This window comes from Ruditapes philippinarum, unplaced genomic scaffold (assembly GCF_026571515.1).
Source record: "Ruditapes philippinarum isolate M1 unplaced genomic scaffold, ASM2657151v2 ctg2715_1_1_1_1, whole genome shotgun sequence".
Classification (NCBI taxonomy): domain Eukaryota; kingdom Metazoa; phylum Mollusca; class Bivalvia; order Venerida; family Veneridae; genus Ruditapes; species Ruditapes philippinarum.
In genome coordinates this window covers 70,700-84,570 of record NW_026856692.1, presented here as the reverse complement: position 1 = coordinate 84,570, position 13,871 = coordinate 70,700, and the positions used below count along the sequence as shown (strand labels likewise).

General features: G+C 30.7%; 1 protein-coding gene across 1 annotated transcript; it reads left to right on the top strand.

Annotated features, from left to right (window-relative positions):
* Nucleotides 1-1,706: 1,706 nt before the first annotated feature.
* LOC132747370 (alpha-ketoglutarate-dependent taurine dioxygenase-like) lies at nt 1,707-9,184 on the top strand. Its single transcript, XM_060736725.1, has 4 exons — nt 1,707-2,220; nt 2,610-2,749; nt 3,277-3,432; nt 8,949-9,184. The coding sequence occupies exons 1-4, from the start codon at nt 1,827-1,829 to the stop codon at nt 9,102-9,104; spliced, it is 846 nt and encodes a 281-aa protein (XP_060592708.1). The 5' UTR covers nt 1,707-1,826; the 3' UTR covers nt 9,105-9,184.
* The last annotated feature ends 4,687 nt before the right edge of the window (nt 9,185-13,871 follow it).

The window sequence follows — 13,871 nt, the reverse complement described above, 5'->3', positions numbered from 1 at the left end:
AGAATGGAGTATAATAATACAAAACTTAGAAATAGTAGACTCGTTAAAAGTAACAAACAAAAATATGTAACTAACTAACTAACTAACTAACTAACTAACTAACTAACTAACTAACTCCTTGGAAGGTTTTACGGATGCGTAAAGAAAGGTTATGCTACGTCAAAATATTTGATACAAGAAATTGAATATACGATGGAGTCTAATTTGGTATTTGCAAAAACTGGGTTAGCACCAAACAAGGAGATATCAATACCAAAGCTTATGACTATACTGTTTGGGGTAAGATGCATTTGTTTTGAACTCACAATATGTGTTAAATTGGATAAAAACAGAAAAATTACTGAATGTGTTTGTCACAAACAGAGTAAAAGAAATAAAAGGTTTCAGTGACATTGCATTTGGCTTCGTATCTACGAATGAAAATCCAGTTTACATTGAAAGTAAAGGAATTGCAGTAAATAAATTAAAAGCTAGAAGTTATTGTGGCATGGACCTCAGTGGTAATCACGACCAATCAATCTATGGAAAAGCAACACAGTGATTGAAATGATGCATGAATGTACAGAAAAAGAATTTAAATCGGAACTAAAGAATAAAGAGTTATGATGATATCACAAACACAAAATAAATGGGACATTGATCAAAGTATGCCTTTTGAAAATAAATGTTCAACAGAGTCAAAATTGTTTGATATGTAATAAGATTCACGAAAATGATAAAGCAAATGTCCTTTTATCGTGATTTGAGTATATAAGATCATTTTAATATTTTGTCATTAATTTGCCTGTGTATCCCTTTTATTGCAGTTCATGATTAATTTACATGATATTGGATGTTACAATTCTAAACTTTTGGATTTATATAAAAAATGGATGTTGAGAACTTGAATATTTTAGGAATTTAACATTACTCCAAAGTAACAAATCACAACTATATTGGTAATCACATCTAGTAATCAAATACAAAACTTGAACTGATTTTTATATACATTTTTATCACATTTTTGTACATTTTAGAGCTTTATAGCAGTAAATAAATCAATGTATACTAAGTGTAAAATACTTAATAGAAATTTAAAAATACAACTTAAAAAGCTGTTAAGAACCAAATTTTATTTTTTTGAAATTTCATTTTTTTCAAATTGATTTTTTTTTATAAACTTAATTATTACAACATAACATTTTGTCCTTAAGGGGTGTATCTCTATTGGCGAGATATTTTAAATTTACTTTTTTTTAGTTTTAGATGTTTACATTTTGTTTATATATACTAGATACATAGTTATTTTACCAGGACTTTTTATTGGTTAATCGAGGAAAACTCATATAGCTTTTAGGGGGTTTTACGCAGGGCTCTGAACAGATTTACTGTTTCCTTGAATTTTTGAAATTTAAAAGAAACATTTGTAGAAATAACACCGAAAAGTGTTTAAGGATAAAAGAAAAATAATGTTAAAAATGTTTGATCTTAAATAATCGAACTGTTTAAAAAGTAGAAAAATCAAAACAAATGAATTGCATTAACTTTAATGTGACGGAAGAACAAATAATATATAACGGGTTGCTACAATAATTTCATAACAAAACTTATTATAACCCAACTTTGTTGCCGTAAGCTAATGACTATACATGAAGTAACATGAAAAACAGCAAAATCAAAGAAAACAATTTTCTTTAAATTTTTATTTCAGATAAGTCTAAAACTGAGGACACACGTTTTACTTACAGATAAGAATTTTCAAGACTTAGATACAGAGGAAAACGGGAAAAAAAATCTTTGTTACAATAGAAATAGCCTCAACTGATTTTTGATCATCTCATCTAAAAATGGAAATATGTGTAAAACAGTTAGGCATAGAAGTCAGAGGGGTCCGTCTAACAGACCCGACAATATCTTCAGACAAAATGGTTGAACAAATCAAAAAGTTAGTTACAAAACATCGCATCTTGATTTTCAGAGACCAGGGTGAGGTGAGCGGAGACAAGCATGCAGAAATTTCCCGATGGTTCGGAATCATTGGTGGAACATTGTCCAAGGATGATCCACTTTATTCCCATCCCAAATGCCCTTATCCGGATGTGTATAGAATTTCGAATGACCCTGAAGAAGGTTGTATTAATGTTGGACGTTCCGGTTGGCATATTGATGGTAGTTACTTACACGAGCCTTTCGGATACGCTTTGTACCATATAATTGCTGTACCAAAGACAGGCCCTACAGGTCACGAATCAATATTAAATATATTTATTAACTAGCAATTTTCTTGTTTTTATAATTAAATAATTTTGTGTATTTCTATAGATACTAATATAGTCAGTTGTAACTATTTCGGTATAAGAAGGCATAGTTCTTTGAACTTTTATTTCAGAGTACATGGCTCAAATAAGTTTCTTTTTTTGAGTAATCAAACCATCAATATATCATTTGGACCAATATGTGCAAGTGTTTTGCAGTAAGCTATGTTTATTATTATTCCAACATTTGCATGTTTGGTTCAATTCCATATTTTCACAACTTTGCTAACGATATGGCAAGTTTTGATCTTTAACGATAAGGCAGTGACATAACATCATAAAATATACAAAAATTCTTCTATAATTTTCTCACAGAATTTATTGGTTTTAAAGAACTGATTAACAGCATTTCTGAAGAGACGAGAGCAAGATGGGAGCGTCTATGGATGGTTGCTGACAAGGGAGAAAACCTTGCTCAGCCGTTAATTTATTCTCATCCAGTAACTGGAGAATCCGTAAATATTTTCATCTTATTTGAATCACAAATATATTATCTGAGATAGTTGTATATATGCATAAAGCGCCAAATTCTGTTGTATTCACATAACGATTTATATTATACATGTACCACTTAATTATGAAGAAACTGTTAAATATACAATTATAAAAAGTAAGAATATATTCAACACGACCAGGTTGTTATCAAATAATGGACACTTCGCGTTTAAGATCTATTAAGTAAAATTATAACACTATGCAGCAAATTGTTTTCACGCATTTAGTTTATATAAAGAAGATGATGCAAAATAAAAAGGTATGCATTGATTGAAAATAAACTTCTTAAATTTCATGATCCCTATGTTCCGATGTATCGGAAGATATTTGTTATTCTTCAACAACTAGAAAACTTAAAACTTGAACTGTAACTAAGGGTGACGAACCATTGTTACACGAAAGTATATGTAATAAAATGCATGAGTTAAAACCAAATTATATGTCTTAAAGCACCCCCAAACAAGTAAAGTCTGACTGTCAAATTTAGGTAATGTGTATTCATCTGGGCATGACAAAGGCTTTTATTTGGGACAAAGACACACCCAATGAGAAAAAAACTAATTCGGATGAGACAAATGAATTATTAAAAGAAATCAGATCAGAGATTGAAAAGGACGAAAGAAGATTAATATATTCGCATGAGGTTTGTAGTTTTCTATTTCAACCATTTAAAAATTATGATGTCTGAAAACAATATACATATATGTCTTGTTTGCGACACATCAGCAGTTCTTCTTTTAAACCATTAAACCTTTGAGTAATGTGAGGGGTGTCATTTTGGAATAAGGATAAAAAAGTCTCCGTGTGACCTGTAACAGTATCAGCAGAAACCCAATCATAATTATTTTCTTATTTAACTAAAGAGTATACAATTGATTTAGCAAAATGTTTGTAATGTTTAATCATGTTTGATAACAGATACATACAATTTAATCATAAAAAGGGTGTCAAAAAAGAGATCATGAACGGTAATTGAAAGTGCAAGTTACACCCCCTCCCATTTTTACCCCCTCCCCTTTTCACCCTTACAGCCCTTATCCCTTTAATTCTCATATGACCCAGTTTTAGTTTATATTATTTCACACATAACATGTCCCTCTCGCCGCTCTTATGTCCACTTCAGGTTTTAGTTTGGTACCTTCTGTGTGTCCTACTTTGTTTTTCTACCTTCCATGCCCCTAGCACCGGCTTAAGCAGACTTCAACATTTTATCATCATCATGGTAATGGTGAAATTTTGCATTTAGAAACATCCACAGAAGCGTTTATACGACAGTTATCATTATCATGGAACCTTTAATGTGACACTTTCTTGCCATTCCACGAAAAGCTCCGTATTTAAGTTTAACACGAGACTAAATTTGAAATAATTTAAAATTATATATGATATATAAATGTTTTACTCACACAAATAAGATTGAAACTTGGATCAATTAATTATTTTGCCTTCAGATATAAAACTCACTATCAATGTCACTATCATTCATTACCAAATGTTGAAAACAAGGAGCCATTTTATTTTTTCTCAAGCTTTTTTCTGATACATTATTTCTAAAATATGACTAATGCATTTACACAGAAATGTCGGAAACTTATGTCAAATGTACAGACCGTAAAAGTAATGCCAGCTTCCCTTGTCATAAAGTTTCGAACTTATTCTGGTTATAAGTGTTTCGATCAGATATAACCTTCTACTTATTCGGTGAACCGTCACGCGTTGTGGTTTAAACTGTACAAAAAAGGATTAAATGGGAAAATTTTAACAATGTTTAGAAACATGTACAATATTGTAAAGTCTAGTATAAAATTTAATAATGAATTTTCTGATTTTGTTTGAAATCGCGGCGGTGGGCTTACGTCAGGGGCAAAGACAAATTCGCCGACATTTTTCTCCTTATTTATTGAAGACATCGAATCGTTTTTTGCAGCAAGATAATACAACTGGCCTAACCATTAATGAAATTTGTCTTGTAATTTTGTTATTTGCGGATGATATGGTAATATGTGGCGATTCTGTAAGAAGATTACAATCGAAGACTGAATTCTTTACGCGAATATTGTGAAAAATGGGGGGTTAGAGGTAAACACTGCAAAAACCAAAGTTGTTGTTTTAGGAAACGAGGGCCAGTGAAAAGAAATGAAACTTTTCATTTATAATGATGAACAGTTAGAAATTGTTGATGATTTCCAATTATTTTGGAATAACGTTGAATTACACTGGTACTTTCGCTTTAAAATATAAAATGTCTAAAAGGCAAAGCACTTAGGGCGATGCACACATTGTTAAATAATATCAAAAGATATAACATTCGTCCGGATATTTCATTGCAACTTTTTGATGCATTCGTAGGATCGATATTAAATTATGGTTGTCCTATTTGGGGTTTACTAAGTCTTGTGATTAGAGCGTATTCATCTACAGTTTTGCAAAAACAATCCTTGGTGTAAAACAATCGACAAGTAACGCAGCTATATAATGCAGAAATTGGGTCGCTATCCTTTATAATGTATTTCGTTTTTATACATATTTATTAAATACTGGGTCAAGATTATCAATACGGATAATATGCTATTAAAATCAGTTTATGCACATTCATTGGCAGCAGTATTATAATGGTAGAAAGAATTGGGTTTTCCATGTTAAAAAACTGCTTGATGATTATGGTTTTTGCTCTGTTTTTGTAAATCATGAAAACATAAATTTCAAATTATTTGTAAATTTTGTTCAAGAAAACAGTAACGGATTGTGCCTTACAGAAACTATTTGGAGATATTGAGAAAAATGAAATACTGAAATCCTTGTACATACATTTAAAACCGAGCTTTGGTATATCGGATTACTTGATTAAAATAAATTCGTTTAAAATACGTAATAGCATAACTAGATTGCGCGTGTCGTCGCATAATTTATTTATAGAATCTCTTAGACATGGGCGTAATAAAAACCAAGAAATGAAAGATTATGTTATTTCTGCGGTAATGACATAGAAGATGAATTTCATTTTATAATCACATGCAAAAAATATTCTGACCTGAGAAACAAATTCATACCAAAATATTATGTGAAAATCCGAGCATGTACAAATTTATTGATTTATTAAGTTCTAAAAAGAAAAAGTCTTGTTAAATTTGGGAAATTTTATAGCACAAGCATTTAAACGCAGGGAATTAATTCAACCGAATCTTCAGACATAATTATAAAAATGTTATCTTGTTAGTAAAATTACTTTATTTCTTTTCATTCTCCATGTTTTGTTAATGCAGTCCAAAGATGTAGTTTTATCATTGTATGACACTTTGCTACTAAATAATGTTAACTTTGATGATTACGTGATGTTTAATTATATTTGAACGTATGTATTTTGTGACCATGTGCATTTTGTACACGTCTTATGTGAATAAACTATCTATCTATCTATCTTATCTGATAGTAATTGTTTTTAATATGTCCTTTTGAGTTCAAACTGGCAATCTCTTTTGTCCAACCATAATCATTTTTTCTATGTTATCACAAATACTCTGAAGATTTGTGCTTTTCTTGGCTTTTCAATTCTAAAAGAATACGCATAATTTTAAGTAATTTGTCAATCTATTTTGCATATAATTATATAACCATAAAATGGATTTATTTTTTACATGTTTGTACAGATAATAATATGCCTTGTCTATATATCTAGTCATCTTTTTTATGTAAGATGTAATTTCTTATCAATGTGATATTGCCGTGAATATTCGAAGACCTTCTGTAGACAAAATTGCTGAAACATGTCTGGTTTGGTTGACTTCCACTTTTTCTATATCTATTGCTCTAAATTGAAAAGCATTCTGCATAAATTTCCTACAATCATACAAACCTGTGAGTTTCCTGTGAATTGACTTCCTTCACTTAACATTACAATGTTTTCAAAGTTTTTTACAAGCAAATGCTCCATGCACATTTGTAGAAACACAAGTAATTCGATAAAGGCTTTATCAAGAGTCTCATTTTTTCTTTTACCACTATAAATTTGATCCATATTTTCAATAGAAACACCTAATGTTTATTTTTTTTTTACTTTTATTTATTTAAAATATTTTTCTATGAACACTTGATTTCTAAAAAAACAGAATAGAGCTAATAGTTTAAAGTGCATGTACAATATAAATTAACGCAATGAAAGTAATTAAAAGCTTTTTTTAACATAGAAATAAACTTGTTATAGTAATTGATATTTGAGCTTTTAGTAAATGTGTCAGTATTACTGCAATATCTATAGTGAAATATAGTTTTGTATACAATGGCAGCCGTGTGCTTGTTTACCCACTATAATTACATGGCGAGCTTGTCGATACAGTTTAAAGACAATTGATTATTATTTACATTTTGATATGGTATGATCTTTTTACTTCCTAAAATATGTAAAGCATACTTAGTGAGATTACTCAAATTATGTAATTGTTGAATTTTGACTCTTCTGTATTTTAAAAAGTGTTAGGCAAAAAAACCCCCAAATTGCAAAATGATTCTTTATTTTGTATGAATTTTTTGTTTTAATTATCTTATTAAAAATAAAAATTTTCAGAAATTTTTGAAAACAACTAATGGTCTTATCCCCCTTAGGCATAACCCTGTTATTTTGCAATTTGTCTTTTGACGTCTTATCTGTGATATGTAGGCTTCAAACCTCAAATCCATATTGTTAATTCATTTTTGTTTGCTTCCGCCTATTTTTCTTTTTAGGACAAACGCATTCTTTCACATGGGTACCATACGCCGCTTGGCATGGGATAGTGTCCCATTCAAGGTTCCATGACTAGTAAAATGGTTTCCTGCGGTGAACATTTTAATGATATAAGAGAATATTTCATTTAACTATTTTCAACATTTATTGGGGGGGGGGGGGGGGGGGGGGGGGGGCGGGGGGGGGGGGGTAAATAAACGTTTGTATCAGGAATATAGTTGACAATTGAATAAACGATCAATATAGAAGAAGTTAGGTCTTTGAAAACTGGTGACCGTTAAAGACCGGAGAAGGTCGAACATAAAACAGTTATTTTCTTTGTAAGAAAATGATTAAAAGGCCTACCATTTTTATAAATAATTCCCGAGCAAAAAAAAAAATAAAGTAAACACAAACAAGTTTACGCAGAAAAATATCTCTATTTATTTATGGCAGATGCCACTACGAAAATATTTTAATTTTGTAATTTTCAGTATCTTTGTAAAATTTGAAGATAGATTTAAAGAAACATTGATAATTTTCAAACACATCATTCAAGTTTTTCCACCTTAATCGGTAAAATAATTATAAAAAATTAGAAATATCACGTAATAGTTTTTTGTTCTAAATTAGTGGTTATTCGGACTAATTCCCTACAGGTTAATCCGTAACATACCGGCAAACGGTATTTAGCTAGGTTTTCGAAAAGGTCAATTAACCAATCATGTACGGTTAACAGATCACATGCTCCTCCATGTACCGAAAACCGGTCACGTGCTCCTCCATGCCTCAAACGTTAAACGCGTACCAATACCCTGCGGTCTCCAGACCGCAGGGAATAAAAGCCCTATGAACACATCTGTGAATGTTTCTAAATTCAATATTTCACCATTTTTAATTTTATGTTTAATATACATGTATCATATTGCTTGAGTCGGTGCTAGGAGGTGTGGCTAGTAGCTAGCAGTAACCAATTCCGTCCATGAACAGGCTCTTAAAGGCTTGACGAAGCTCTTAAAAACACTTACATAATCAAAGTTGTTGTACTTTTTATCTTTACTGATTGTTAAGCACGACATTATTGTTGTTTGTTCATGCTTTTGGTATCTTTAGATCTTTTTATTTGATCTTTTTATACTTGGGTGGTTCCAGTATTTCTACATGAATTCTGTTTACTCACCGTTAAGATATAGTGCCTGCTTTTAAAATTTGTCTTTTGGTGTCTTTTCTATAACCCCTGTAAACCTGTGGAACCCTATTACCACCTTTTATTTTTCATTAAGACAAACGTATTTTTTTGATTAGGATACCATGTTTAAATCTTTAAAACTGTTACCACTACTACATGTCCATGAACAAACTCAAATGCAACAGTGTCTGCAACATTTTCAATTTTAACAGTTTATTGTAAAGAAATGTTAAAAAATCTTAAATTGGAGATTAATTGTGTTTTATTTTAGTGGAAAGATGGAGATTTTCTAATAAGCGATAATCTTGCTGTGGGCCATTACGCCAGCAATAGTTCTGCAAGGGCTAGGTCAGAGATAGGATTACGGATTCTTCATCGTACAACCGTTAAAGGAATCAGTAGACCGACAAAGATGATTTTAAAATGAAGCAAGGCGTGTGTTTTGGTGACATATATTTACTTTTACGGAAGACTAGGGGTTATTTAATTGTGAGGGACTTGTTTATTTATTTAATTTACATGTATTTATAACTTTAAACACATATAATTATACAATTTACCCTACGATTCACTTCTCTTCTTTACAAGTGGTGCTTCGACAATTTTAAACCTAAAGATCAAATGAATAAAATATGATGACAGATGAAAAAGCGTATGAAATAAGGGTGATTTATGAAACATTTATGTATATATACAAACTACATATTACTATTTTAGATAAACCGAACAGGTATAATGGGTTAGAAATATCCTGATACACTTTTTAATCATGTTTTTTTTCTTCTTCGTTATTTCAATTGAAATAACATACATATTAAGCATGTTTAAAATGTATTATGCTATATCAGTGTGGCAATACCACGTGACATTGACGTCATTTTCGGCATCACATCGAAGTGATCCTGAATGTGCACGTTCATTGGACAGGCTAGCTAAGTCAATCCGAGCCTGCAACATTTTCAATTTCGCCGTTTTGGGCGATATTTAGGGTTTCTGTTTTCTATTCCACGTTTAGTATTGCTACATGACACAAATAGACTTTTCATAATCATTACCGTGAAAGAACAATGATTAAAGAGCAAATCAATTTCTTTACAGACAACAATTTTACGACTTTTAAAATCACTTATAGGGCAGCGAGTAGAAATCATTTAAATATTCATTTGTGTTTATGTAAATCGTAAGGTAAATAAAAAATGTTTTTTTCAAATGGTTAAACATATATTATAGAAAGAGAACGGTAGGCATGTTGCTTCGCATTTGCAATGGATTCTAAAATCTGCTTTTAAACTGTAGTTCCTTTTTTCGACTTGGAACTGGTGCCAGAATTGACAATTGAAGAAAAAATGTAAAGATTTATGTCAATTCATAATAAAAAATATGAACATATTTAGGTAGAGTTTTGCCTTCCGTACTCCCCGGTTGATGTAAACCGGACTTTTTAATCATGGCGTAGACCAGATAACGCCAGAAAAACGAAATAGCTTGCAACTGAAGCCCGCTCTAATACAAGCAACTTCCAATGTTATGCAAAGTGTTTGATAAAACGGCTTATAAACTAACGAAGATCAAATATTCTGTGGAAAGCTTATATTTTTCCCCGTAGACTGGTGCATATCCCAAAGAAATTGGTACAGAAATAAAATATTTAAGGCTATTTTCTTTTCCGAATCGAGCAACATTTGTCTTGGAAATGATGCCGAAAATGACGTCAATGTCACGTGGTATTGCCACACTGATATGAACAATTATGATTTTTTTTTCATTCACTGTTTTTGAGAATGAAATTATAAATTTGGATTGACATTATGAATTGTTTTATAGAATTTCGATCTTTCCATGAGGATTTATGATTGATTGGTGCCTCGATTAATATCTAATGTATTATTTACCTCATGCTGTCATGTACATATTGGGCATGTATTGTGTGTAATAAAGATATTGTATTGTATTGTAAGTATATTAATTGTACTAGAAGTACTATTAGGATAAGGATTAAACAACATTATGTTCTGAAATTAGAAACAAAAACAACAGGTATGATTAATCATAAATACAAGTGAACAGCGTTTTTAAAACATAATTACAACTGAATACTGAAAAGATGTTTGCTTATCACGTGCTAATATCATTATCATTGTATGTATTTAATTTGATGTTGTATTAACAAGATACATGTATTGTATACGTTAATAAAAATTCTGTTCTGTTCTGATGTTGTTGTTTTTTTTTACTTGAAATGATTTTAAAATAGCAGATAAATTGCATTAATATAATGTTTTGTTTTTTTTAATACCATTAAGATATGCCTTTGTATTTTAGCGTGTATGAAATAGATTATTAACATAATTGATTTAAATAGAGAATAACTCAATTAAACAATTATACTACTATAAAGTATTTACTTTTAAGAAAATTATGCTCACTAAAACATTTGCACAACATGAGAAAAAAGACAACACTACCAAAATATATGAACATGTGTGCCACGGGTTTATATTTATTAGGTGCCTTTTAGTGGCTCAATTCTTCGCTAGAGTATAAAGAACTGGTCTGTTTAAAAACGCACGAATAAAATGTTTACATTATTTGTTTGTTTGTCTGTTCGCCTTTTTCAACAGTATTTCAGTCATATAGGCGGGTAGTTTCCTAAACATCGTTCCTGGAGAGTTACACCAGTACTAGACCACCTTCCTCCGCGCTAAACTACCAAAGCATCTCCCGGGGATCGAACCCACGCCAGAGAGGTAACTGGATTAGAAGTCATCGACTCTAACCCCTCGACCACGATGTTTACATTAAATCCTAATCAAAGCTTTAATTACGTCTTAAATGTGCATTGCATTTTCTATGTGAGGATATGTTTATGTATAATTCAAAATCAATGAATAAAATGTGAATAAAATCAATGAATCAATGTGTTTCAAAGCAACATATTGTGGTTATATACGTTCATTGCCGTTATAGACTACATGAATTCTAATTAAGATAGAAGTCATTTTTTGCTATACCTGCTAGATCTATATCATATTGAATATTTCATTCATTTCAATGAGATTGTTTTGATGTGATAAACATTTGTAACCGAGTACATATGTTTAAATTATTAAACGTCAGAGAACTGTTAAAGATATGGTGATTAATTTGAATAAATGACAGCTTTGTAGTATAATGTAACCAGTATTATATTGCAAAATCATACTACTGTGCTGCCACAGGTCCGCCTTTGCTAGTTCAGGACCTTCAGGTTATAGGGAGAGTTGGGCTGACTTGGGGATACAGGGAGTGTCGAATTGAGTTTACAGGGAGATTTGAGTTGATGTTATCCTGGGAAAGTTAAGTTGAGATTATATAAGATACTGATAGAATTTTCATTTCATGATATTATCACACCAAAACTCTTGGAAGTTTATATTTTTACCATTAGTAGGGTTCCATACCAATACATTCTGTGCCGTGTAAAGCGAAAATAAGATCGGGTCTACGAAAATAAGATTTATTTTTGATATTATGTATTAAAAACGTATTTTTGTTGTTAATAGTTGATTTGTATGAATGAAATAATAAATTTCAGAACCAAAAAAAATCATTTAAAATAGTGAATTTTCGCATGCCTGAATTCCCACTATACTCTTTGGGATATATTTACCATATGTACCGAACAAACGTCTTATATTTCATTACAAAACATTTCATTCTTTATGATTTCATTCATACAAATCATTTGATATCAACAAAAATACGTTTTCAATACAATTTATCAAAAATAAATCTTATTTTCGTAGACCCGATCTTATTTTCGAGCTATTTTCGTATGAAAGTATTTTCGGCTCAAACTTCACTTTTTAAATACTTTTGTTTGGTTCTGAAAATTTATTTGCTGTAAAATCATTCAATGAATGCATATATACATGTATATTAGTTATATAATTATTTCAACAGATAAATGCACTATTTCAAAAATAAATCTAATTTTCGTAGCCGCGATCTTATTTTCGCGAAAATAGCTTATTTTCGGTATCCATCTATACCGCATCTCGGGTATATTTATGGGTGTGTAAGTGCCATGCATGATTTTTGTTTTGTCTTGCTATATGAATATTTTACCACATCTATTGTTATCATACATGACCATATAAATTTAGTGTTTATCTCGGCTTATTTCTGTAATTTGGTCACAAAGGTATATTAAACTGTTACACTAAATGTTGGAGATAGTATAAGATTATATTGAATTGTTGGCAAACAGTGATTAGAAAGTGACTAGTCACACCTGTTTTAGATGAGGCAATTTTTATTACAATCTGTACCAAGTTCATTCCAATAAATTATAAAAGCCATTTTGTATCTATGTTTTTTCTTTACACAATTAAAAATATTATATGAAATCACAAAGATATATTAAATATATATCCATGGGGATAATATATTTATCTAATATCTCAAATCCAAAAGACGTTGGCATGTATATATCTATTCTGACTAAATATAGATAACATAGCGAGGACACAATGGTCTAGTATATTACTTCTGACTAAATATAGATAACATAGTGAGGACACAATGGTCTAGTATATTAATTCTGACTAAATATAGATAACATAGCGAGGACACAATGGTCTAGTATATTAATTCTGACTAAATATAGATAACATAGTGAGGACACAATGGTCTAGTATATTACTTCTGACTAAATATAGATAACATAGTGAGGACACAATGGTCTAGTATATTAATTCTGACTAAATATAGATAACATAGTGAGGACACAATGGTCTAGTATATTAATTCTGACTAAATATAGATAACATAGTGAGGACACAATGGTCTAGTAGTAACACACTCTGACCAGTAATTCTGGTGTTGTCCCATCCCTCAGCTACTCCAACTTAAATATCTAATACGTCTTTTGTTTGTATCAGATTTTATAACCGAGATCTTGCGTTATGGTGCCTATACCTTGTACGAAACTGAACAAGTCAGGTTAAGTCAAATATTTTATTGGCAAAAACAAACACATGACGAATTGATGAACAAGATGTCCGTTTCTTCTGAAAGTGAGTAATTTCTGGCTCCAAGACGTAGTAATAACCAGAGCAGTCATATGTGTATTTTAGTTGGCGACTTAATTTAAAAGCAGTCATATCATCTAAAATGAGCATCTAAAACATTTACTTACAGGGACATTGCTTTT